The following is a 25,394-nucleotide window of genomic DNA, read 5'->3' as shown; positions in this document are numbered from 1 at the left end:
TGGGGAATTTTTTTATTTTATAAAATGCAGACTAACAAAAAAATTTTTTTACAACTTTATCTTATATGCTTACTCAGTCTGGCCGCTGTAAATAATATGTAATACTATTGTATTAAAAAATATATTAGTCAAAAAATAAAAATAAATTTTAAAATACAACTCAATGATATCTGATTTATTTAACGATAAATATATTTTAGTATAAAAAAAAAATATTATTTAATACCGATGATAAATAACTTGCAGACAAGTATCTAGATCTAAATGACCTCTAAAGACTTGAGAGCAAGCAATAAGTGACGCGTTTGGTATTTGCAATAGGAAAAAAAAATTAATGCGCACACATGACAAGAGCTTGTGTGCAATTGTGCTGACAGAAGGAGGGATCGAGTAATTTAACTTGCTATTGCAATGTAGTTGGTACATGCAGAGTGAATAAAAGTGCTAATATATATATATCATATATTATATACATGTAATCTCCAAGACTCCCGGTATAAAGTTGATGAGTTTTATTTAAAACTTTAGTCTGGAGAAATTATTTAACTTGGGAACTTTCGATTATGCTGCCTAGAAGACGCGTGATTGATCTGCTCCACGTAATATCTCAGTAAGTATTCCAAGGTGAACAAATAAATGCAACTAGAAAATAATTTATCAGCACTCAACTCAATCAATAAAACTGAAACCGGTTTTATATTTAATTCAACGCTATCTAATTTTTTTTTTTTTTTTTTTTTTTTGTTATACAATTAATTTAAAACAATTATTTGTTTTTTAGATGCCGGTGTCCAGCTCACGGGAATCCTGGTTCCTTGACCTCGATAAATCAAAATACGTTTTTGAGCATTGCTGCTGCTAATGCTAATTCTAAAGAATATGCATTTGAAGTACAGGAAATTTATAAAATAAAATACTATTATATATTTTTTTAATAAATAAATTTTTTTAGATGGCTTGCTCGACAGTTCGGTACGGAATCGGCGTGACCCGTGAGCTGGGAATGGATTTAGCTAATCTTAAGTCCAAGAAAACGTGTTTGATGACCGACAGCAATTTGGTCAATTTACCTCCTGCAAAGACGGCGATCGACAGCTTAACAAAACACAAAATAAATTTCGATATTTATGACCGTGTGAGAGTGGAGCCGACGGAATCAAGTCTCCAAGAAGCTATTAGCTTCGTTAAGACAGGCAATTATGATTCATTTGTAGCTGTAGGAGGTGGGTCCGTGATGGACACATGCAAAGCAGCCAATTTGTATCTCAGTGATCCAGAAGCTGAGTTTCTGGATTACGTTAATCCTCCGATTGGACTCGGCAAACCAGTTACAGTGGCCTTGAGGCCCTTGATTGCGGTACCAACGACCTCGGGAACAGGCTCGGAGACAACCGGTGTCTCAATATTCGACTACAGTCCTCTAAAAGCCAAGACGGGAATAGCGAACCGGGCACTGAGGCCTTTCCTCGGCATTATCGACCCACTTCATACTCTCACACTTCCTGAAAGAGTTTGTGTTTACTCGGGGTTTGATGTTCTTTGCCATGCCCTAGAATCTTTCACTGCAATCCCTTACACTGAAAGAACTCCCTGTCCCACAAATCCATTACTCAGACCCGCTTATCAAGGCAGCAATCCCATCAGCGATGTATGGGCGCGTTATGCTCTGCAAGTTATGAAGAAATATTTCAAGAGAGCTGTTTACAATCCAGATGACCTCGAAGCTAGAAGTCACATGCATCTTGCCAGCACAATGGCTGGAGTCGGGTTCGGTAATGCCGGTGTTCACTTATGTCACGGTCTATCTTACCCGATCAGTGGCAACGCACCTCCTGGATTCAATCCCAAAGTATTTTGTTACTCGACTAATAACTCTTGATTAAAATTAACTATAGAAATTAATTTAATATTTTTTTACAGGGCTACAGTAAAGATCATCCCATAGTTCCGCACGGTTTATCAGTTGTAATAACAGCGCCGGCTGTTTTTGCATTCACCGGCAGAGCTTGTCCAGAAAGACATTTAGAAGCTGCAGAGCTACTGGGCACTGATGTCAGTAATAAAAAAAATGATGACGCGGGACAAGTTCTCGCGGATACGGTACGCGAGTACATGAAAATAATGAAGATCGAAAATGGATTAGGAGAAATGGGCTACCGGAAAGAAGACATTCCTACTCTTGTTACCGGTACTCTGCCTCAGGTAATTTAATATTTAATTATTTATTTGTTGGTCATTTTAATGATAAGTTAAATATTTTTTAGCATCGAATCACTCAATTGGCACCGAGGGAACAGACGGAAGAAGATCTTGCTAAACTATTTGAAGATTCTTTTGAAATATATTAAAAATAAATATTTATCATTTATCATAAAGTAGAAGGTATTAAATAAATAAATTTTATAATTCATTGTTTATATTTTTTTAATCTCTCGTACTTATTAGTACACAAATATTTAACATTTTATTTAACAATTTTTCACACAAAAGAATGCAATGACTCGCTTATTGATTTAAATTAAATATATAAGAGTTTTATTGTTGCGCACCAATAACAAGTCATATATTTATTTTAAACAAGACAAGCCTTCGCATTATTCATTGGCGTGTACTCACCACTGTACTAAAATATATTTGGCATAATTATTTGATAGCTGCCGCAAATAAATAAATAAACGATAATACAAATAACCGATCGATCGATTTACACATAAATGATTTAAATAAATAAATAGCAATAAAATTTTTAAAAATGAGAGATGAGCTACTAATTTAAGTTAATGTGGAGTACACAAAATTTTAGTTACCAAAATATATCACAATTATATTATTTTTTTTTTTTACGATTTTTTATTTTTTATTTTTAAACAAAAATAAATTTTTTTAATTTATTAAGCAAAAAAAATTTTATTAATTAGACCTTTATATATATATATATATATAAAAGTCATAAATAATTATCATATTATTTTTTATACTTGAATAAATATTTTTAAATTTTTGTTTAAAAAATAAAAAAACATTCCATAAAAAAAAAAAAATGTTTATAAAATTAATGAATTTTCAGTCTTGTAATTAATTTAAATTAATTACTACAATTGTACGTATTTGCATATTAACGAATGCAATTTATCACATACTGCATATTTATGTAATTTGAGTTACGAAAATTTTTTAAATATTTTTAATGACCATATTTATTAATTAGCGTACTTTTATTTTCTAAATTAAAAAAAAATAATTAGAAGTTAATAATAATTTGTTTAAAAAAAAAAAAAAGTGAAATGAATTTTTTGATTAATGACTATGGTAATTAAAAAATAAATTATGCCAATTAATAAATATAGTTAGGACTTTTGTCTATTTAATTAATAATCATTATCATCAGTATTGACTTGCCGAGCCAACAGATTTACTGCAAGACATCTACCTCTTTTATTCCAGAGTACGTAGGGGTGATGGCTTCCAGAGACCATTCTGGCATCCAGCTGGAACATGTCCCACTCGGTATCCAAGTTTACGTTGGTCATATGCGTGTAGAAATCAACTAACCCGTAGTGGTTGGTCGAGGCGAAGTACCGAATGTGATTATTAAATCCCCGAAGAGCCTGGAGTCTTTTTCCGTCGTTGTAGACCCCCAAATTAGCCAGCGGTGGGATGGTGCAGAGTCGAATTGCATCACGTGAAAAAGCGAACCGCGAATGCAATAGACTCATCATGTCTTCAAAATCCCACCGAAGTTCATCGAACGAACGACCCTGAAACAATCAACAACAAACATCAACAACATAGTCAACTTTGTATGACTTTAGATTAAAGAAAAATTTTGTAATTACTCTATAAACGTCTTCAGCTCCGATCATTATTACAATCTTATTGGATAATGACTTTATACCCCCAAGAATGTTCATAAATCCTCGGATTGTTAATCCCGAAATACATAAGCCGCAATGGAGAGCTGAACATGCTAAAAGTAAACGATAAAATGTATTATAATTAATTTTAATATGAAAAAAAAAAAAAAAAAAAAAATACTTACGACCTTTCCTCCAAATTGGTCGTCTTAAATTACGTATGGCTAATTGGAGAAAAAAATCATCGCCAATAAGCTGCTGTCCATTCATCAAGGGCTCGTGAATATGGGACTGTAACATACAATAAAAATTAATTAATCAATTAATTAATTGATTTATTACAAATGAATAATTATATAAAATAAAATGTTTACCAAATCCCGAGGGGGAGCTTCAATCCTAACAGGACTACGATTGTCATCGTCATACTCCGTTGATTCATAAGCTGAATCCTCAGTTTCTGCAATAAAAATTTTTAATTTAAAAAAAAAAATACGATAATTATTATTTAAAATATTTGTAAAATTACCAGAAAAAGGGTTGTAAGAAGCAGGATAAATTTTCGTAACACTTTCTGGTAGCCGCTCGTAGGGTCGCTGAGCAAGACGTTCCTTTTTTTTTTCATGATTTTGCCGTATCACTGGATCTCGTTGTTTTTTTACAAGATCGTCTATATGTTTCATACGTCCAGGTTCTACCACCTTGTAGACCAATACTCCCTTATGGTTTCGTTCGGCCTTTACGGACCGGAATTTCCTGAATAGGTCCTGGAGTGACGTATAGCCCAGACGTAAATAGGGAATGTCGTACCCAGTTTGGCGGTTGAATTCATCTGTAAAAAATAAAATAATAAATAATGTAATTAAAATTAACTCATTTATAATTAATTAACTATCAGCAAAGAAAATTTCATGATCACCATTAATATCATTCAACGGTACACCCCCTTTAGAGGCAATAATGACCGCTTTAATTAGCGACTTCACTTCTTTGTCCATTTTTTATATTTTCGCAAATTTTATTGATAATTAATTTTTTTAATTATTGAAAATTAAATGTGATTTGATCAAGATCACAATTTAAAAATATGTTTAATTATTTATAATCAAGCGAAAGAATGAACTAATTACTCCGTTAGCTTACGAAGTTTACGAGCGACTGAATTCTGAGGGCGGGAATAAGAAAGTACAGAGGAAATCGACCAATCTGGCAACCCTGTGGGAAAATGGACAATTAGCTAAGAAATTATTGTTGTCTTTATCTTTTCCCTTCTCTATATATAATAAATAAGAGATGAAATGAATGCGAAGCCGCTATAAAAATATTGTACACAATTGACAAACTTATATATTCAAATAAATATTTGAAAAGTGACATGCGCGCGCTTATTCTAGTAATCCCATAATAAAAGTGGGAGAATTCTTACAATTAATATGATCTAATCTTTATAAAATTTATTATTTTATTTTATATTTTATACAAATTTATTTACAGAAAATAATATTCAAATTTTCTTCATAAAAATATTTTTCCATACAACTCAATATTCAATTGTCTATATATTTATTTTTTTAATTAAATGGCCATAATTAATTTTAAAAAAAATTATTTTTATTTTTATCAAAATTTTGATTGCAGAAATATTGAATATCTATTTACTAAAAAAAATTTCATTCAACTTTATAATAATACTAGAGTAAAATTTTATTTATAATTACAGTTTATCTTAATTGGATTAATTATAAAAAACTATTTATAATAATCACATACAAAAATAGATTTTACAGCTCACGGCAATGTAGAAGTAATAAATAACGTATCGTAATTATTGCTGTGCAATTTAATAATTAATGATAAAAGTCAATTAAAAAAACATTTACAACAAAACAATTGAAGTATCATTAATAAAAAAACTTTTTTTTGACATTTCAATACATAACTATCTATATGTAAAAAAAAAAAAACAAATTTATTGCCCCAGACTTATTGAGTTCTTCGAATCAGTAATAATTTTTTTTTCGTACATTGATAAGTAAAATGTTGACTGTAGGGATTAACGGATTTGGTAGAATAGGAAGAATGTGTTTGCGTGTTTGTCTAGAGCAAGATATCGATGTAAAATAAAATTAATAGTTTACTTTATTCAATCAATACAACTATAACTTATTATTATTATTATTATTTTTTTTTTTTTCAGGTGAAATTAATTAACGATCCCTTCATTCAAACAGAATACATGTTATATTTATTTAAATACGACTCAACCCACGGGACCTATCCTTCGGCAATGGAATTTGAAAAAGCCGCTCTTATTATTGGCAATAAAAAAATATCAACCTCACAGGAAAAAAATCCTTTAAAAATAAAATGGAATAATCATGGAGTTCACTTTGTCATTGAATCAACTGGAGTATTTACATCACTAGAAAAAGCATCGGTAATTAAAATATCAGACATCTGACGCACACGTGCTCTATCGTAAAAGCACGTGAATAATTAATTTAAATTTAGATGCATATAGACGGAGGTGCAAAAAGAGTTGTAATAACTGCACCCTCAGTAGACGTACCAATGTACGTATTTGGTGTGAACCATTGCTGTTACAATCCAAAAAAAGGATCCGTAGTATCAGCGACATCTTGCACGACAAATTGCGCCGCCCCGATTGTAAAAGTGATTAATGACAATTTTCAAGTTCTCGAAGCGATGATAACAAGTGTACACGCGACAACTGCTACTCAAAAAACCGTCGATGGACCAACAGGAAAGGCAGGTTTTCTCATTCATCAACTACTCCCCCACGTTGGTATATATAAATAACAACATAATTTACGTCTATTAAATTTAATTGCATTCTGCACCCTGCATTTAAAACGTCGTGTGAGGTCTTTACTTAAGTGCAAGTCTAAATATTTTTTATTTCATCGAGTACATGCACTATTTTTATATAACCGCGTAATTTCTTTAAAATTAAATTCACATGTTCAACAGTTGTGGCGAGATGGCAGAGGATGTCTCCAAAATATAATTCCTACATCAACCGGCGCTGCCAAATCTATTGAAAAAATAATTCCTGAATTAAAAGATAAAATATCAGCGATTGCTTTTCGCGTTCCTGTTCCTAATGTTTCGTTGTGTGACATAACATTTAGGTAACTATCCGTGTATTTATACAATACAACTTTATAATAAGATATAAAAATTTTAAATTGTTTTGAATGGAGAATCAACAAACCCACGAGCTATGACGAAATAAAAACGGCGATGAAAAAAGCCGCGGGTAGTCACCTCCAAGGAATTTTGCATTACACCGAAGATGACGTTGTTTCGTCAGACTTTAACCATACGAAATACTCGTGTGTATTTGACGCAAAAGCTGGGATTCCCCAGACTGGCACTTTTGTTAAAGTTGTCGCTTGGTATGACAACGAGTACGGATACGCAAATCGGATTATTGACTTGATACGATTTATGCAAGATGTTGATTCTGGAAAAACTTGTCCTCCAACTGAACATCCTATCGACGAATCTTTTGCCGAATGATATTTTTATTTTTTTCTTAAACTCAATAAAAAATTTATTATTATAATAAAAATAAGAGATTAATTATAAAATTTTTAATATAATTTTTATTTAAATAAATATTAAAATACCCGGAATTCTGTCTCTATTTAAATAATCAAATAATTAGTCCAGCCATTTCCTCTCATACATTTATAAAAAAGTATGACGCAATAATCAATAATGTTAAAAATTATTGTCCTTATCAATAGTAAAATTAATTAAAATATTAATTGCGGGCAACTAAAAAATATAAAATATAAAAATAAAAAATTTCTTGTAAATTTGAAATCTAATTTTTTAAATAAAACCAGTTTTCAAATTTGAAATTTAGTCAAATCTCAGATTAATTTATCGTAATAAATATACAATATATGTAATATATTTATTGTATACTTTTTTATCTGAATTTCAGAATAAAAAACTGGGCATTCAAAAAAATTAATTTAAAAAAATGATTTAAAAGTTGATTTAAAAATTTCCCGCCTTTTTGTTAAAAAATTCAAACTATCATATTAGCTGACAGTCACGTGATTAAACGTCAGACAAAACGTCACGACCAATAAAAATGAAGTAACTAAAGCGCACACGCAGGTCGCCATTTATATTCGGCAGCTTGCCCTTCAAACGACACTATTTCCGCAGTTGTTCAAGTGATCACCGGCTTAATTCGCTGTTACGTAAGTGCACCACACTATCAATTAACATTAACATTAACATTATAATAAAAACCACCGCATATTAATTATTTATCCACGGATTATCACGCCACTGCATTCAATTTCATTTAAATATTCAAATCCCTGTCACAATTAATCCAAAATACCTAAAAAACATCACACGATCATAAAACTAAAAAATGGTCGCCGCTTCAAGGGCACGGTCGTCTAAATTTAAATTATTTTTTATTTAATTACGTCAATTAATTAAAAATTAACATCAAATTACTAAATCACTTTAATTGTTTCGCTCAATTAAAAATCACCAGATTCATTTATCATTTGAATTTTTTTCTACAAATCTTAAAATTAAAAATTTTATCCTACGTGCCCAGATTCACGTTACATTCAGCCATTAAGAAATATATAAAAAGTCATATATCAAATGTATGAATATATATGTAGCTGACATTTATCAATTTTATAATTTTTTAATATATCAATAAAATGTAACAGGATAAAAATTAAAAAACGCGTATTTAAAATTTGAAAAATCAGTTCGCGCATTTTTTTAAATTCATTATTTTAAAATATATAAATTGTCTCATGTATGCAACATTTACACTCATATTAAATGTGACATAGTTTATTGTTATCTAAGTCTAGGACACATTGCTAAATTATTTGACAATTTTGTGACGCAATCATTTTGAATTATAATCTAATAGACGTCATTACTCTATCAAGTAAAAGTTAATCAACATTTTATTTTACACTACCGGTCAACCAATAAATCTCAATGAAAATTTAAATAATAAAATTGAACTAAAGTAATATCTATTGACGTTTATAATTAGCGGGGTGTGGTTATTTAAAAATAAAATCTTTTGAAATATATACATATATATATTTTTTGATTACGTGATACTCGTGGCAAACTACATCATCTGGCATGCTCCAAGTATTGATCTAGAGATGGTTACAGCTGGGGTTATATATATGTAATCTGCGCCGTGACATTCTGCCCCACTGACAATGGCTGACGTCTAAATAGTTTAAGTTTGAAAAAAAAAAATCTGACCTTGCACGACCTCTGTACTTGAAGGAGATCAGGAGTAAATTTCAAACTCCAATCCATCCTATTCATTTTCATTCATACGATTTTATTCCTGAGAACAAGCTTTTCAGTATCAGTAGAGATCATAAATTATTAAATATTTAACTGATAATTATTCAAGAACTTTAAGTAATTGGTAGTGATTAATAATTACACTTAAGATTAATTATCGTCGAGTTTTGTCTTTAGTATTCAAATATTTTTAAAATAAATTTCCTACAGATTTAAATTATAGTCAGAGAATTTGAATTTTGGCGGATAAATTTTTGAAAATTTATATGTCAGACTTTAAATAATTATTTATTATTTTTTCTCATAATTACGAATCTAAAAATTAATAACAAAGTTTTTTTTCTAGACTAAAACTTATAAATCATGAGCAAAATTGGAATCAACGGATTCGGACGTATCGGACGTCTCGTCTTGAGAGCATCAATCGAACGTGGTGCACAGGTCAGTGATAAGCACTTGATTATATAAATAAATCATTAAATTTATCAGTCATTCATTAATTTTTTATTGTCTATCAATGAATCAGGTCGTTGCTGTAAATGACCCCTTCATCGGGTTGGACTACATGGTCTACATGTTCAAGTATGACTCAACCCACGGTAGATTCAAGGGCACCGTCGAGGCAGTAGACGGATGTTTGGTTGTAAACGGCAACAAAATCGTCGTATTCAGCGAACGCGACCCCAAAGCCATTCCATGGGCCAAAGCTGGCGCTGAGTACGTCGTCGAGTCTACTGGAGTCTTCACTACCATTGACAAGGCTTCAGTAAGTTACCTCATCTCAGTTATTTTAAATACTTATAAATGAGGCATTCCATACCAAATCGGCCACTTTTTGAGGTCACCCCCTCCGATATTTTTGAAAAATTTATATGTTTTGGAGGCTGATAAAAAACGCTCTCATGAATTTTTTCAAATTTTTTTGACTACTCGTTTCTGAGATACCGATTTTTTTCAAAATACGAGGTTTTTTTTTTGAAACGGTTATAACTTCGCGAAAAGTACACCAATCGGATCGTTTTTTTTTTCAAAATCTTCATTTTTGAATGTTCTTTCAAGAAAAAAACACGTTTTTATTCTTAATCAATTCCTTCATTGTTTATTTTAAGTTTGAAGCAAAAAAAATGTTTTTTGGAAATGTATGCCCCCTCCGATTTTTTTGAAAAAATTCTCAAAAAAACTTGGATGAATTTAGAAAATTTTGAGACCAATCCGATCGTGGGCAATCAATTCGTTCTATTTTTTTTCTTAATTCGAAAAAAGTTTTTTTCCCTAAATATTGTTTTTCGACTTAATTTGACCAATGAACATTCTCAGATCGGTCTATTTAGATACTATGATTTTTTTCTAAATACTGTGCCGTTCGGAGTATACTATTTTTGGAAGTTTTTCTACTCATTCAATAAATAAATTTTAAAAATCAACTAAGAACTACTTATGAGTTATCTTTATGACCTAGGAGAAGTGGTACGTGGCCTTATTGGGAGGATAGCCAATAAGGAACAAAAAATACCCAGGAAAGGATAGTAAATGAAATTGATCCGAATTTAAACCCCAAAGTAATAAACGAAGTTTATTTTTTTTGACGCTTAAACAATTTGTGAATTTCAAATTCAGTTGAATTTGAGTATTGTTTTACAAGTAAACTTCCATTGTCAATTTGTATCACACAATGAAGTTTTTGAGTTCCTTTTGTAATTGCTGTTCTATTAAACTTCATTTCGTGATACCAAATGAAGATCGAAGTTTACTTGTAAAACAATACTCAAATTCAACTGAATTTGAAATTCACAAATTGTTTAAGCGTCAAAAAAAATAAACTTCGTTTATTACTTTGGGGTTTAAATTCGGATCAATTTCATTTACTATCCTTTCCTGGGTATTTTTTGTTCCTTATTGGCTATCCTCCCAATAAGGCCACGTACCACTTCTCCTAGGTCATAAAGATAACTCATAAGTAGTTCTTAGTTGATTTTTAAAATTTATTTATTGAATGAGTAGAAAAACTTCCAAAAATAGTATACTCCGAACGGCACAGTATTTAGAAAAAAATCATAGTATCTAAATAGACCGATCTGAGAATGTTCATTGGTCAAATTAAGTCGAAAAACAATATTTAGGGAAAAAAACTTTTTTCGAATTAAGAAAAAAAATAGAACGAATTGATTGCCCACGATCGGATTGGTCTCAAAATTTTCTAAATTCATCCAAGTTTTTTTGAGAATTTTTTCAAAAAAATCGGAGGGGGCATACATTTCCAAAAAACATTTTTTTTGCTTCAAACTTAAAATAAACAATGAAGTAATTGATTAAGAATAAAAACGTGTTCTTTTCTTGAAAGAACATTCAAAAACGAAGATTTTGAAAAAAAAAACGATCCGATTGGTGTATTTTTCGCGAAGTTATAACCGTTTCAAAAAAAAAACCTCGTATTTTGAAAAAAATCGGTATCTCAGAAACGAGTAGTCAAAAAAATTTGAAAAAATTCATGAGAGCGTTTTTTATCAGCCTCCAAAACATATAAATTTTTCAAAAATATCGGAGGGGGTGACCTCAAAAAGTGGCCGATTTGGTATGGAATGCCCCAAATACTCTCCTACTTATAATGAACTTGTGAAACTCTTATGTAATTGTTTCATTTATTTATTTATCTATTTTTTCGCATCAGGCTCACTTGGAAGGTGGCGCCAAGAAAGTTATCATCTCCGCACCATCTGCAGATGCACCAATGTACGTTGTCGGAGTCAATCATGAAACCTATGACCCAAGCAACAAAGTTGTGTCAAATGCCTCTTGCACAACCAACTGTCTTGCTCCACTGGCTAAGGTCATTCATGACAACTTTGAAATTGTTGAAGGTCTCATGACTACTGTCCATGCAACAACTGCTACTCAGAAGACTGTTGATGGACCATCTGGAAAGGTTTGTTAAATAACTACTGACTATTATATTTAAGGGGTCATCCTAGTATGCGCACGACAACGAAGTTCTTGGAAAAAAAATCAATGTTACAATTCTACTCACAACATCTTTACTCAAGGGAAGTAGATACAACTTTACTCAGCCTCAACTCTACTCACAGGTTTTTTTTTTCTCAGATTTAACTCTACTGAGTTATATCTTTACTCAGCTACAACTCTACTCACAAAATTGCTATTTTATCGATAGGCTAAAATACGTGAGTAGAGTTGTAGCTGAGTAAAAAAAAACTGTGACTAGAGTTGAGGCTGAGTAAAGTTGTGAGTGAGTAGAGTTGTAGTTACTTCCCTTGAGTAGAATTGTAACACTGCCAATCTCAAGGGCAATGACAATTTTTTTTTTTTTTAACACTTGGGTGACACCTTAATTAGCACCTTGGCCTGTCCAATTTTTATCTATCTAATAATTATTTTATTAAATTAGTTGTGGCGTGACGGACGTGGTGCTGCCCAGAACATTATCCCCGCAGCAACTGGTGCCGCAAAAGCCGTTGGCAAAGTTATCCCAGCGTTGAACGGAAAACTCACTGGTATGGCATTCCGTGTCCCAGTTGCAAACGTATCCGTCGTCGACTTGACAGTCCGTCTTGGCAAACCAGCCAGCTACGACGCAATCAAGGCCAAGATAAAGGAAGCCGCTGAGGGACCACTCAAGGGCATCTTGGGCTACACCGAAGACGATGTTGTGTCATCAGACTTCATCGGTGACAACCACTCCAGTATTTTTGATGCCAAGGCTGGAATTCCATTGAACGACGGCTTTGTCAAGCTCATCTCTTGGTACGACAATGAGTTCGGTTACTCTAGCCGTGTCATTGATCTTATCAAGTACATGCAAACAAGAGATTAAATTTCACCATCTTAAATCTTGAGATGATTCATCAGCAGTCGGTTATTATTATCGATACGATGGATTGTCATTTAAATGCAGCGATGATGAGAGTACGATTAAAAATTAGCCGTAGAAAAAAAAATAAATGAAGAGAGAAAGAAAGTTGGGCGAGATGCAGGTGTTTAAAAAGCTTTTCATCATCAGTTAATAATAGAGTTGATAATAATAAAATATATGGAAAGCATTCTTTTAAATCATCAAAGTTCAAAGCAGTTTAATTAATAATAAATTATTAAATATTTTATCAACTATATTTAATTACAGTTGATTTAAATCACATCGATGCTGTTCAATATGTATTTCCTATCGTCGTTGTTCATCGATATTTCATTTTTATTTTAAAAATCAATAAATATCAACTATAAATTAATTACTTGCCTCTTATTTTTCCCATCAACAGTTTCCTGTTATTTTTTTAAGGCGGCTTAAAAATTTATTTTAAATGTTGGATAGGTCAGTCGTAAGTTGAATTATTTTTCTTAACAATTACGAGATTAATTATGATCTTCATCTAGAAATAAATTTATTTTTCATTGATATTTTATTAAAATTATTCCTTTTGATATAAATATAATTTTTAAGCCACTACATGACATTTAGTTTATCGACCGTTGAATTTTTTCCTGTGAAATTTTTCTTATCAACAGTCATATTTTAATGAGTGAATGTAGCAGACATCAGACAAATTTGAAGTTATAAATAAATAGAGTAAATAATTTAAAAAATAATATTTAAAAAAAATGCACTCATTAATTTCAAAAGTTTTTAAATGCGCATTTTTTTAAAATTTTATTTTGTTAATTATTTACTCTATTTAAATTATTATTATAATTATAAAAATAAATTTTAATAAAAATTAATCCTCATGAGCGAATTTTTATTAATTATTTTTTAGTCACTTATTACCATTCTGTATAAATAAAAATAAAATGAATAATTAAAAAAAAATCTTAATGATTACAATTTATTTTGCTTTCAAATTTTTATATAAAAAATTTACGATGAAGTTAGCAGACAGTTACAAATTTTTGGATTTTTTTTTCAACAAATAAATTATAAAAAAAAAAAAACTAAAAATATACACATGTAGAAAATTTAATAAACTATAGGTGCAATTTTTCAAAATATTTTTTTTTTATAGTTAATCGTTTTTAAAAAAATTCAAAAACTGTCAGACGTCTGCTAACTTCAGTATCATAAAAAATTTATCATCCAAAAATATTTTAAATTCAAAAACTGCAAAGTAAAGTTGGGTATCAAAAAAAAAAAATACCGACAGTAGCAGACATTAAAAAAATTATTTTTTTTAAATAAAAAAAATACTTGTACACAATTTTAAAAATTGCGCATCAAAAATTAAAAAAAAATTGCGCGCATTTTCAAAAAATTTTATTTACAACTGACTTGTTTATAAAAATTTCAAAATTCTCTGTCTGCTACTTTCAGTATAAAAAAAAATATATAGTATACATACAAATATATATACATATACTACTATATATATACATCAGCTGACAGTGATAATTTACCGGTTTAGTGAATTTGCTCAAAACTCCAAAATCCAAGTCCATTTAAATGGTTATTATTTTTTTTAAATTAAAAATATTAATTACTCGTAATTATAAAAACAATGACGTAATTGTTTATTAAGTAAAAGTTATTTCTAATAAATTTCAGTGGTTAATAGGCAAGTTAACAGTATAAATGTACGTGGATCTTGGGTTGATCATCAATACGAGGATAAAAATGGCGGATGTTGGAAATAGTTTAGAGTAATAGGGGTCATGTAGTTGTCTCATTTAAATAAAACTATCAAAAATTTTGTGATTAAGTATTTAAATTTTTATAATTTCCTATACTAGTGAGTTTATTTAAACCAGAGATATGGCTACGAGTTAGAATATTTACATGTAAATAAAAGTCTACACAGTAGGAAGTAGGTATTTAATTATTTATTAAAATATATATTATATCCGGTTTATTTAATTTTTATTTGTGGATTTGTAGGACGAGCCAACGTTATCAGCTTCCTCTGCTTTCCATTTAACAAGAGTTTGTTTTATTGTTCGTTTTTTAAAAAAAAAAAGTACATAATGAATTGGGAGTTTATTTCCGAAGCAAATGCTCACCTGACAGAGACTGAATTACGTTATTACGGTGATATATTTTTGTATTGTTGTGACAACACGGATCCTGATAATGTCCCGGTTGTCAAGGCTGCTGAGTTATTTCGTTCTGCAAATTTACCTCGAGATATAACTATTAAGGTAATTGCTGGAGATAATTCTGTACATTACGCAATTCATATTATGGAAGTTACTTAAATTGGTGATTCAATAAAATATATAATGTAGTGTAGGTATTTAATTATTATCATTATTGTATTTGTCTCGTAGATACTGGACATATGTGTGGGTTCAAAGGTAAACAATCACATGGGCAGAAAACAGTTTTACGCAGCATTAAAATTAGTTGCTGCGCATCAAGCTGGTTTGGATATACACCGTGATATGACTATTAATTCATTGGAAATGGCAACACCGTTACCGAGATTCTCGTGGCCTACGTCTGGTGACGAGGACACAAGCGAACGACGTAATAAAGATTGTATGGTATCTAATGCTAAAACATTGAGTCAATCTGGTGGATTAACTGGATCACATTTACCTGAAAGTACTACAGAGAGTGAGAGTGACGCTGAATCTCCTCGAGAAACTGGTGGCAGTACTGACTCACCCACGCCCACGAATAGTGTAACGCAAGAGCGGATAATTGACGGATTGATGGCTGGAGATAACATTTTAGACTCAGCCTCTGGTAGCTGGCAAGGTCTGCTGGTGTCCGAAGAACAACGACAGCTGCTGGGTACTGAGGAAGAAAGTTCTGAGCGACACAGCAGCGACGAAGCTGATGCTGATGGGGATGCTTCGAGTTTTCCACCTGAAGAAGTTTGGATTATCAGTGAGGAACAGAGAGATTATTATGCCGCCCAGTTTTCGCGACTGCAACCAAATCCGGAGGGTTTGTTGGCTGGTTCAGTTGCCAGGACATTCTTTGAAAAATCGCGACTGCCAGTTGCTGAGCTGAGACGGATTTGGCAGCTGGCAGATGTCACCAGAGACGGAGCATTGAGTTTGCAGGAATTTTATGTTGCAATGCATCTTGTTGTGCTGAGGAGAAATCACGTTCCACTCCCGGATTCATTGCCACCTAGTTTGGCATTTACTTTGACAGTACCGCCGCCACCGTTACCAGCTTCAGCTTCACTCGTCGCTGCTGAAGTATCTCCTCCTCAGCCTCCTCCTCCGCCACCCCCAACACCTCCAACTCAAACCAATACGCAGATAAGTCAAAGTCAATCTCAATCTCAGTCTCAGTCTCAAACTCAAGGCTCACCTGACTCACGTACCACTGGCTCGACGTTAATCTCAAACACGGCAATCAACACCCGAGAAAAAAATAAAGAATGGACTAAATTCGTCGATTCTCCAACTGGTAGTGCGGGTGCGTTAGCAAGTCCCGGACCAAAACCAAAATTTATCGTTAATTTTGACTTACAAAAAGCTGCTGTTGAAAGAGATCCAAAGATTCTACATCCGGTCCCACTCAGGCTGACTCCTGAGGCCGCTATTTTGGCTTCCACCGCCAATGGAAATAATAGCACCGCTGGACTAGTTGATGAAGACGTTCTACTGTCGGCTGTAAACCTAGGACAGAGATCGCTCAATAAAAAGTCACTTAATTCAAATGACGACGGTCTCGCCGTCACGCCGAAAAAAGAACCACCTCCGCCACCACCTCCCAGGCCTTACAGAACTCACACCCGGAGCTCTAGTCTCGATCTTAATAAATTAGGTATTTAAATACAGTATATATATAATATCAACTAGTATTACTATTACTATTATTATTATTTTTTTTTTTAAATTATTATTATTTAATTTCATATTTCGTCAGGTAAAAATGGACAAAATTTTTTAGGTGCTCCGCCTTCAGTGCCACCGAGAATCTCACCAGGAGTTGTAAGTTTTAAAAAATAATAAATAAATATATTTTTTTTTTATAAACCGCTTTAATTTAATTCAAGAGTTCACCGAGAAAACTAGTCGGACAAAAAAGTGAATGTGATGATCAAAGAATCACAAATGAAAGTTCAAGTTTCGTTGCTGATTTTTCACATTTCTCTCCCAAGAGCGAAGATGTCACAAGTCTAGAGACCGCTACAGCGAACCAAAGCCAACAGTTTACTGGAGTTTGTGGTGCTTTTCATATTTATCGTAAACCTAGTCCCAGTAAGAATCATCAGACATATATTTCACCCAATATATATAACAAATATACCATGATTATTTTTTTTTTAGAACCTGGAGAAGGTGAAGAAGAAGGAAAAGATGATACTGATGACAGTAAAAGTCTGACTCTAGAGGAATTAAGAGAAAAAAATTCCGAGTTGAGGCTCGTATGCGAAGAACTGACCCGCGAATTGGCCGGCGCGCTTCAAGAACGTATTAATTTACGTGCTAAATTGCTTCTTATAACTTGATCCTGCATTTCTTCACTATCTCTCCTCCATTTCCGGCACTCAGACGCCGTGGTTGTCCGCCCATACTTGCAATCACGTTCTCGTTCGCTTTCCTCATAAAAAAAAGTCAATCCACTACCTTATATTTTTTTTTTACTTGCACTTTTACTGCTCGTAAATATTTTTAAAAATAACAATCATAATATAAATGTCTAAAAAGTGCTAAAATACTTTAGATATTTTATTTCCTCTTCACTTTTGATTATTAAATTTATGACAAAGTGTTGATAGGAAAATTTAAAATACTATTATTGGTACTGAGTAAAAAAAAATAAATAAAAGTAAATATTAATACTGCATTACGAATTAAAAAAAAAAAACGTGATAAATAATTTAAATACAGTATCAATTGACTTTGTCGATTAAAGTCAAAATGTATTTTCGTAAGCTATTGAAAAAAAAGTCTAATCAAATGTTTCTGTATGTATCGTAAAGATATAGTTAGCTGTTGATGTTTTCTACATATACATTATTATCAAATAAATATCATTAATTTAAAAAAATAAAAAAATAAAATGACAAGTAAACAAATTAAATTAACTTTATCATTATGTATTTGTATATATGTATTAGTATAGATATGAAATAAAAAAAAAAAACAGAGATACAAAAAATAATAATTATAAATATTACGAGAAATGTATAGCTCTCGACACTGGGATTGATTCCCCTGATAGTTAATTCTATTTGATGTAATTAAATTAATTATAAATGATATAATAAACTAAAATTTCAATTTATTTATTTATATATTTTTTTTTATGATACTGAAGTTAGCTGGGGTCTAATAATTTTTTGATTTTTTTAAAAATGATGAATTATAAAATATGAGTATTTTTAAAAATTGCGCCTATGGTTTTTTAGATTTTCTACATGTGCATATTTTTAGTTTTTTTTTTTTTGTAATTTATTTGAGGGAAAAAAATCAAAAAAATTTTAAATGTCTACTAACTTCAGGATCATATTTTTTCAAAACATGAATGTTTCGCGTCTATCACCTGTGTGATAAAATATAAAGTAAATTGTGGATTAAATTTATATAAAATTGTGCCATATATTATATGATATTTTATTTATAAATAAAGATATAAATATCTTGCTAAAAAAAAAAAAAACTAAAAATATGCACAAATAGAAAATTAAAAAAGCTATAGGTGCAATTTTTTGAAATATTTTTTTTTTTATAATATATCTTTTCTAAAAAAAAATCTAAAAATTGTCAGACGTCAGCTAACTTGAGTATCATTATCTCGCTTAAAATTGCCAATTAAAATATTTTGCTGAAACTGATCTCTTGGAAGGGAAGGCATCAGTTGCCTACAATTTTTTTGCCGATTGTATCAAATGCCTACAATATTTTTTCGTACATAATAAATGCATACTGTTCAGTTGCCTACCAAACTTTATTGCCTACAAAAATAAAAAATATATATTCTAATTGCATACAAAATTTATTGCAGAATGTTCTATTGCCTACTAAAAAAATATTTTATGATGTCCAATTGATTACTATTCAACTGTGTACCCATCAGAGAAATACCTGATTAATGTAGAGAAGCTTCTGTTTTAATTGCTAAGAAAGTCAAGTACTTATTGATGAGAAATGATGAATGCTCAGAACCGATCATTTAAAAAAAAAAAAAAACTCAGATGATCTGAAAAATATCAGAATCACGGTAGTTTCCACAATATTAACTGGAAACTTCATTAAGTTTTCTCAGATTAAAAATTAATTAACATTGTTAATGATTGAAAATACATTCATTTATATGTTCATATTTTTTATTTGTAGGCAATAAAGTTTGGTAGGCAACTGAGCAGTATGCATTTATTATGTACGAAAAAATATTGTAGGCATTTGATACAATCGGCAAGAAAATTGTAGGCAACTGATGCCTTCCCCTCTTGGCCGATAAAGTAAATTAAATCAGTAAACTTTTGTATATAAATTATGTATACATTTTTTTTAGTAAATAATATATCAACTTTCAAATATTTTATTTTATTTTATTATTTAAAGCTTCAATAAAATTACCCTGGTTAGCATGAGTATAAATGTACCAGACATAAAAAAATTTTTTAATTACATATAAAAAAAATTAATGATACTGAGGTCAGCTGACGTCTAATAATTTTTGGATTTTATTTTAAACAATAAATTGTAAAAAAAAAATATTTTGAAAAATTGCACTTGTAGTTTTTTAAATTTTCTACAAGTGCATTTTTTTTTTTTTTTTTTTTTTTAATTGATTTGTTGAAAAAAAAATCCGAAAATTTGTGATGATCCTGAAGTTAGCCGACGTCTAATAATTTTTGGGTTTTTTTTTAGACGGTAAATTTACAAAAAAAATATTTGAAAAAATTGCACCTGTAGTTTTTAAAATTTTCTACATGTGCGTATCTTTAGTTTTTATTTTTTTTGTAAATGTTTTGTTTGAAAAAAATCCGAAAATTTTGAATTGTCTGCTAACTTCAAGATCATAAATTTGTGACTGTCTGCTAACTTCAGGATCGTAAAAATTAAATAATTAAAATGACAAAATTTTAAAAAATGCATGTACTGATTACTGAATTGTCTAAACATTCCTTTTTTTTTTTTTTCATTTTAAAAACATTTTATTTTATTATTTCCAAGTTTTTAAAATTGTCAGATGTCCAACTTCACTGTCTTATAAAATCATGCGACACAGCTGCAAAGTATAATTTATAATTTTAAATTGTTAATTTACAATTAAATTTAACAATAAGTCAAATTTTTATTTGCTCAACAGACATTTTTTTTCGCGGTAAAATTCAAACTGTTGATTATAACAAACAAAAATATTACAATTCAAATAAATAATTTAAAAAATATCACTCTATTATTATTTCCATTGTCATATATAATTATTCCTCAAAAATTAAAATTTATCGAATCAAAAATCGAACACTTTCAACCAATCACAACCTACTACTTTTAAAAACCAGCCAATGAACGCAGTCTTCCATTTAACATTCGATAGACTTCGACTATCAACTAACTTCAAATTCTCATCATCTATTTTTACCCCAAAAATACTTAATAAATAAATACTTAAACTACTAAATAATTTTCCATTATAACTAAAACATAAAAACTTATTTATTAATTCCAATCATCAATTATTTAATCAACCAGTAAGTTTTGTATCAGTTTTATTTCACAAAATAAATTTTAAAACTATTGATTTTTATTTTTTTTTCATGTTAACCTTCAGACGTCCTATTTTAGGGACCTAGGATATCTCCATCAGTGATTACGAAATTTCATGTTTGTATTGCAAACGTTTGCTGGGTGACGGGTGTGGACGTCTAACGTTTTACGTCTGTCGGTCTTTTATTCTCCGACACAGCCTAGTTCTGTCCGCACGTATCTGCTCGCGTCGAAGTTTGACAGTAAAAAAATCCTTCAAGGTCAGAAATTTTAACGCATATATTTTAATAACTATAATTATATCAATATTAATATTAATTAAAAACTTGAACATTTAATTGTCACAGGGTAAAAATAAATTTTTAACATAAATTATTTATTAATAATAACTGTGTTAAGTCAACACTGCACGTGACAATCTGCCTACGTGACATAATACATAAATAATAATAATGGTGGAAAAACAATCATTAGAAAAAGTAATTGCAACTTTGCAATTACCAGCAGTTGTAGCATTTGGTAATCCGTTGTTAGACGTCGTGTCTAATATTCAAGATGATAATTTACTGGAAAAATATAAACTCAAAGTTGACAGCGAAATTGAACTATCGGAGGATATAATTCAAGAAATTTTAGCTGATTTGCCTACTGAGTAAGTTATTTATTTATTAATTATATTTTTATTTTATTTTATTTTTGTTATTTGACAGCTGGAAGCAAAGAGTTGCTGCTGGAGGATGTGCACAAAATACTGCAAGAATTTTACAATGGCTGTGTGGTGGTCCAAAAATTCCCCATGCTGTAGTTTATTGCGGTGGTATAGGGAATGATTCACGCGGTACAACTCTGGAAAAATTAGTTAAATCTACTGGGGTTGAAACACGGTATAATTAAACATACTATTTATAGATTTTTAAAAATATTAGATATTTAAACATTTATTCAGAAACATGACATACAATTGCTGTATATTTTATTTACTCAACTAATTTTAAAAATTTTTTTATTCAAGTCATCAGTAGAAAATTTAACTTGATATTTCCGAAAAAATTTATTTTTTTGTTTGAATTTATTTACAATTTTTAAGTCAAAAAAATTCATACGCAAATTTTATTTCTGACGCGGAAAAATTTCAAGAGTCGAATTTTATGAATTTTTTATATTAATTACGAAATTAAATAAATTAAATTAAAAAAATAGAGCCAGGAAGTTTTTTTTACTAAAATTTACTTTTGCATATAACAGCACAAAATATATGAATTTTATCACATAAAAATGCTTTGTATTTATATCAAAATTATATTTATTAACAACAAAATCAATTAATCAAATTATTAGAAGCATCAAATAAAAGAATGCGTTTAAAAATTAATATATAAAATATTTCTCAGTCAATAATTAGGTCATTTATCTTCGTCATAATGAAGTTTTATTTCATCATCCTCGTAGTTTAACCAGCACTTGAGAAGTACGTCAGCATTAACAATAAACAATAAGACTAGATCTTTATCTAATCTTATCACTTATCTACTGCTTACGTCTTTCACTATTTTTGGACACTGATAACTCTTACAATTTTTATAAATAATTAATCAAAGATATAAATAATATAATTTTTATTTAAGGTATGCTCTACATCCTGACCTTCCAACAGGAATAGCTCTGTCGTTATCAAGAGACTCATCAAGAAGTTTGATCGCTAACTTAGGCGCTGCTGGTGTTTATTCGCTAGATGATTTAAAAAAAGCAAATTTACCCTGGGATACCATTAAAATTGTTTATATCGAAGGGTTCTTTCTAACTCACGGTCTTGATGTTGCCAAAGAAGTTGTCCGATTGACCCAAGATAAAAACATCATCATCGCTTTTAATATCAATGGCGAGTATATGGTCCAGGTAAATTACAGATAATTAATAAATTCATCAATGAATAAAATCTATTTATTACAAGATGTAAATAAAATTTTTTATTGATTAAGGATCATCATGCAGCAGTATGTGAAATGGTCGGACTGTCTAAAATAGTATTCGGTAACGCACGTGAAATGACAGCACTTGCAAAAGCGTTGAATATTAAATTTGACAACGTAGCAGATATTCCGTTTCTTTTGAACAGTTCTAAGCGTGTAACTGTTGGTGTATCCAGTACTGAACGAAGTAAAGATGATTGGTTAGCTGATAATGATATATTTGTCATGACACAAGGAGGGTCTGCTCCTGCTATTGTTGTTTGGGGACAAGGAAATTCAGTCCAAGTATTTAAATTATTTAAATCTCCAATTATTTTTTAATTAATTAACTTATTTATTTATTTATTTATCATAAATAATATTAGTCAAGGCCAACAGATATTCATACTGTTTTTTTAAATTTTATTTTAATGTCGTACGACGTTTCGCCTACAGTGAGCCTGTCCGTGTAAAAAAATTTTTGTTCATAATGAAATTAAATATAAATTTCATCTCGAAACTCAGATCGTGACACAAATATGACTTTCATCATTAATTTGTATCAACTTTAATCACGTCAAAATTATGACTCAGTAAAATTTAAATCCAAGTGATCTGAATTTCATTCACTAAATTAATTTTACAATCGAATCTGATTTACGCAAATCTAGTACTTGATAGAAAAAATTTATTGGTAATTTCTGAATCGATAAATTTGACAAAAGATTTAATTCAGTAAAAATTCAGTCAAGTTTCTATCGAAGTCATCCCGTCCAATTCAAAGACGTAATGAATTAATTTTATAATTGGTACTGATTTACTAGACGAAACGTTGGAGTAAATTGATGAAAGTCATATTTGTGTCACGATCTGAGTCTCGTCATGAAATTCAGATCTAAATTCATTATGAACGAAAATTTTTTTTACACGGGCTGTGACATCGGGTATTTAAATATTCGGGTTTATTAAAATAAAATAAAAAAAAGTCTATGAATATCAGTTGGCTTTAACTGATATTATTTTAAATGAATTAATCACCGATAATATAAGAATCTGTTACTAATTATTATTTATTTATTTATTTATGATAATTAAATATTGTCTTGGTAAATCAATAGGTACAGCCGGCAAAACCAACAAGTCCAGTAGTTGATGCAACTGGTGCCGGTGATGCTCTGGTTGCTGGTTTTCTAGCTGGAGTGATGTGTCAGTGGGACCCAAAGGCATGCTTAGAGTGCGGATGTAAAACTGCTGGAATGATGGTCACAAGACTAGGAGTTACTCTTCCAGATGTTGTGCCCGATGATCTTTTAAATTAATTTGATAAACTCACGTAATTAAAGTAGCCGGAGTTACTTACTTATTTAATTAATTATTTTATTTATTTATTATTATTTAATATATATTTTAATTAAGTATTAACATGAGATTTTTAGTAATACTTGTGTGTGTTAAATATTTTTATTTTGAAAGTAGTCTTTGGCACTTTCTATAAAGTACAAATAAAGTATTATTATTAAATGTTTATTATTTGCTTAGAAACATTTTATTTACTCAGTACTATCCCAGAGAGTAGCCACTACTATCTCGTTTTTTCCGTGTAGACTCACCGAAAAAAAATATAAAAAATGGTTGAACCTGCAGGACAACCCCAAAACTTCCCGTACATTTCACCGAAAAAAAAAAAAAAACCATTTTTGTCCGACTAGATTTTCTATTAAATTTCTTAGACGGCGATCCTGGTCAAATTCAAGGCATATGAAAGTGAAAGAAATTTTTTTTCTCAGCACCGTCGGTTGTCTGCTGCCTTCATAATACTACTAATCCTAATAAAAAGGCCTATCACCTTCGGATTCATCATCAGGGAAGGCAAAGAGTTTAGCAACGTTACTACATTGCTTAGTCTCTACTCCTCATTGGTGAGACCAATTAGGGAATATAACTCGGTCAACTGGGCACCCCATACCGAAACACTGGTTACTAGGCTCGAAAAAATCCAACGCAGATTCTCCAAGTTCCTATCTTACTTCTTACAACAGACAGGCCATGACTTGGACACCGATGCAGTATATGAGTACCTTCATATCAATTATTTAGCGAATTTAAGGCGTTAACATTTTGTTCTTCTACAAGGTAATCAACGGGTACATTGACTCCCCAGAAATACTTTGAAAACGTTTTGAATTTATCTGCCCCAAAACGGACCTACGATATAGCCGGCTGCTAAATACTACAAAATCCTCCAAAAACTATGTCCGTTTTGAGCCTATCAACAGAATATCTAATTCGATCAATGCTATCTCCTCGAATGTGAACTTCTGTGGCCATCCCTACCCATCTTTTCGAAGGTCTGTCAAAAAGCTGGCACTGGAATACAACGACTAGCCACGAACCCCTCACGTGCAATTTTTTTGTCTTCATTATTTTTGTATATTTATATTACAATCCATCGCTTAAAGCGTTATTTCGCCTGTTACTCTTCTTTCATATCATATTGACGATTGGCGTTAAATAAATAAATAAATAATATTTTACCGCATAATTAATAAGAAAAAAAAATGTGTTTTTTTATAAAAAAAATATTAAAATTATTGTGTTAAATATTTATTAAATATTG

The 25,394-nt window shown here is 30.5% G+C and overlaps 6 protein-coding genes across 11 annotated transcripts; 5 read left to right on the top strand and 1 right to left on the bottom strand.

Annotated features, from left to right (window-relative positions):
• Positions 1-352: 352 nt before the first annotated feature.
• Positions 353-2,412, top strand: LOC130668884 (probable hydroxyacid-oxoacid transhydrogenase, mitochondrial). Its single transcript, XM_057471389.1, has 5 exons — positions 353-610; positions 782-890; positions 953-1,849; positions 1,921-2,202; positions 2,265-2,412. The coding sequence occupies exons 1-5, from the start codon at positions 564-566 to the stop codon at positions 2,346-2,348; spliced, it is 1,419 nt and encodes a 472-aa protein (XP_057327372.1). The 5' UTR covers positions 353-563; the 3' UTR covers positions 2,349-2,412.
• LOC130668887 (maternal effect protein oskar) lies at positions 2,407-5,028 on the bottom strand. Its single transcript, XM_057471394.1, has 6 exons — positions 4,774-5,028; positions 4,384-4,686; positions 4,229-4,314; positions 4,040-4,145; positions 3,837-3,967; positions 2,407-3,758 (listed from the first exon to the last, which is right to left on the bottom strand). Exons 1-6 carry the CDS (start codon positions 4,850-4,852, stop codon positions 3,369-3,371), a joined length of 1,095 nt encoding a protein of 364 aa, XP_057327377.1. The 5' UTR covers positions 4,853-5,028; the 3' UTR covers positions 2,407-3,368.
• Positions 5,029-5,637: 609 nt separating this feature from the next.
• Positions 5,638-7,505, top strand: LOC130668888 (glyceraldehyde-3-phosphate dehydrogenase-like). Of its 2 annotated transcripts, none has more exons than XM_057471396.1 (5): positions 5,638-5,969; positions 6,052-6,291; positions 6,366-6,623; positions 6,846-7,006; positions 7,079-7,505. In XM_057471396.1, the coding sequence occupies exons 1-5, from the start codon at positions 5,892-5,894 to the stop codon at positions 7,395-7,397; spliced, it is 1,056 nt and encodes a 351-aa protein (XP_057327379.1). In that variant the 5' UTR covers positions 5,638-5,891; the 3' UTR covers positions 7,398-7,505. The 2 variants fall into 2 exon arrangements, with proteins under 2 accessions (XP_057327379.1, XP_057327378.1); XM_057471395.1 differs by having other exon boundaries at positions 6,366-6,656.
• A 531-nt stretch (positions 7,506-8,036) lies between these two features.
• On the top strand, positions 8,037-13,444 carry LOC130668889 (glyceraldehyde-3-phosphate dehydrogenase 2-like). 2 transcript variants are annotated; one of them, XM_057471397.1, is made up of 5 exons: positions 8,037-8,098; positions 9,551-9,644; positions 9,730-9,969; positions 11,872-12,126; positions 12,607-13,444. In XM_057471397.1, the coding sequence occupies exons 2-5, from the start codon at positions 9,567-9,569 to the stop codon at positions 13,030-13,032; spliced, it is 999 nt and encodes a 332-aa protein (XP_057327380.1). In that variant the 5' UTR covers positions 8,037-8,098; positions 9,551-9,566; the 3' UTR covers positions 13,033-13,444. The 2 variants fall into 2 exon arrangements, with proteins under 2 accessions (XP_057327380.1, XP_057327381.1); XM_057471398.1 differs by having other exon boundaries at positions 8,039-8,095; positions 9,550-9,644.
• A 1,121-nt stretch (positions 13,445-14,565) lies between these two features.
• LOC130668881 (ralBP1-associated Eps domain-containing protein 1) lies at positions 14,566-18,172 on the top strand. Of its 3 annotated transcripts, XM_057471386.1 has the most exons (7): positions 14,566-14,652; positions 14,752-15,010; positions 15,082-15,341; positions 15,471-16,929; positions 17,032-17,096; positions 17,162-17,366; positions 17,436-18,172. In XM_057471386.1, the coding sequence occupies exons 3-7, from the start codon at positions 15,168-15,170 to the stop codon at positions 17,615-17,617; spliced, it is 2,085 nt and encodes a 694-aa protein (XP_057327369.1). In that variant the 5' UTR covers positions 14,566-14,652; positions 14,752-15,010; positions 15,082-15,167; the 3' UTR covers positions 17,618-18,172. The 3 variants fall into 3 exon arrangements, with proteins under 3 accessions (XP_057327369.1, XP_057327370.1, XP_057327368.1); XM_057471387.1 differs by having other exon boundaries at positions 14,586-15,010; positions 17,056-17,096; XM_057471385.1 differs by having other exon boundaries at positions 14,587-15,010.
• A 2,491-nt stretch (positions 18,173-20,663) lies between these two features.
• LOC130668886 (uncharacterized) lies at positions 20,664-24,302 on the top strand. Of its 2 annotated transcripts, none has more exons than XM_057471392.1 (7): positions 20,664-20,812; positions 20,893-21,088; positions 21,176-21,480; positions 21,539-21,712; positions 22,454-22,724; positions 22,808-23,083; positions 23,896-24,302. In XM_057471392.1, exons 3-7 carry the CDS (start codon positions 21,281-21,283, stop codon positions 24,094-24,096), a joined length of 1,122 nt encoding a protein of 373 aa, XP_057327375.1. In that variant the 5' UTR covers positions 20,664-20,812; positions 20,893-21,088; positions 21,176-21,280; the 3' UTR covers positions 24,097-24,302. The 2 variants fall into 2 exon arrangements, with proteins under 2 accessions (XP_057327375.1, XP_057327376.1); XM_057471393.1 differs by having other exon boundaries at positions 20,680-20,812; positions 20,907-21,088.
• Positions 24,303-25,394: the final 1,092 nt, after the last annotated feature.

The sequence above is a fragment of the Microplitis mediator genome, chromosome 5 (assembly GCF_029852145.1).
Source record: "Microplitis mediator isolate UGA2020A chromosome 5, iyMicMedi2.1, whole genome shotgun sequence".
Taxonomy (NCBI): Eukaryota; Metazoa; Arthropoda; class Insecta; order Hymenoptera; family Braconidae; genus Microplitis; species Microplitis mediator.
Note: the sequence above shows the minus strand (reverse complement) of the source record. Positions and strands in the feature narration are given on the sequence as shown.

Coding starts and splice junctions, on each gene's coding strand:
- LOC130668887 (XM_057471394.1), bottom strand. CDS start 4,852: ATGGACAAAGAAGTGAAGTCGCTAATTAAAGCGGTCATTATTGCCTCT. Junction 4,687..4,773: donor ACCGTTGAATGATATTAATG/GTGATCATGAAA, acceptor TATTTTTTACAG/ATGAATTCAACCGCCAAACT. Junction 4,315..4,383: donor TTCTTACAACCCTTTTTCTG/GTAATTTTACAA, acceptor TTTTTATTGCAG/AAACTGAGGATTCAGCTTAT.
- LOC130668886 (XM_057471392.1), top strand. CDS start 21,281: ATGGTGGAAAAACAATCATTAGAAAAAGTAATTGCAACTTTGCAATTA. Junction 22,725..22,807: donor ATGGCGAGTATATGGTCCAG/GTAAATTACAGA, acceptor TTATTGATTAAG/GATCATCATGCAGCAGTATG. Junction 23,084..23,895: donor GACAAGGAAATTCAGTCCAA/GTATTTAAATTA, acceptor GTAAATCAATAG/GTACAGCCGGCAAAACCAAC.
- LOC130668888 (XM_057471395.1), top strand. CDS start 5,892: ATGTTGACTGTAGGGATTAACGGATTTGGTAGAATAGGAAGAATGTGT. Junction 6,292..6,365: donor CATCACTAGAAAAAGCATCG/GTAATTAAAATA, acceptor ATTTAAATTTAG/ATGCATATAGACGGAGGTGC. Junction 7,007..7,078: donor TTGTGTGACATAACATTTAG/GTAACTATCCGT, acceptor TTTTGAATGGAG/AATCAACAAACCCACGAGCT.
- LOC130668881 (XM_057471386.1), top strand. CDS start 15,168: ATGAATTGGGAGTTTATTTCCGAAGCAAATGCTCACCTGACAGAGACT. Junction 15,342..15,470: donor CTCGAGATATAACTATTAAG/GTAATTGCTGGA, acceptor TTTGTCTCGTAG/ATACTGGACATATGTGTGGG. Junction 16,930..17,031: donor TCTCGATCTTAATAAATTAG/GTATTTAAATAC, acceptor ATATTTCGTCAG/GTAAAAATGGACAAAATTTT.
- LOC130668884 (XM_057471389.1), top strand. CDS start 564: ATGCTGCCTAGAAGACGCGTGATTGATCTGCTCCACGTAATATCTCA. Junction 891..952: donor CTAAAGAATATGCATTTGAA/GTACAGGAAATT, acceptor AAATTTTTTTAG/ATGGCTTGCTCGACAGTTCG. Junction 2,203..2,264: donor TTACCGGTACTCTGCCTCAG/GTAATTTAATAT, acceptor AATATTTTTTAG/CATCGAATCACTCAATTGGC.
- LOC130668889 (XM_057471397.1), top strand. CDS start 9,567: ATGAGCAAAATTGGAATCAACGGATTCGGACGTATCGGACGTCTCGTC. Junction 9,645..9,729: donor CAATCGAACGTGGTGCACAG/GTCAGTGATAAG, acceptor TCAATGAATCAG/GTCGTTGCTGTAAATGACCC. Junction 12,127..12,606: donor TTGATGGACCATCTGGAAAG/GTTTGTTAAATA, acceptor TTATTAAATTAG/TTGTGGCGTGACGGACGTGG.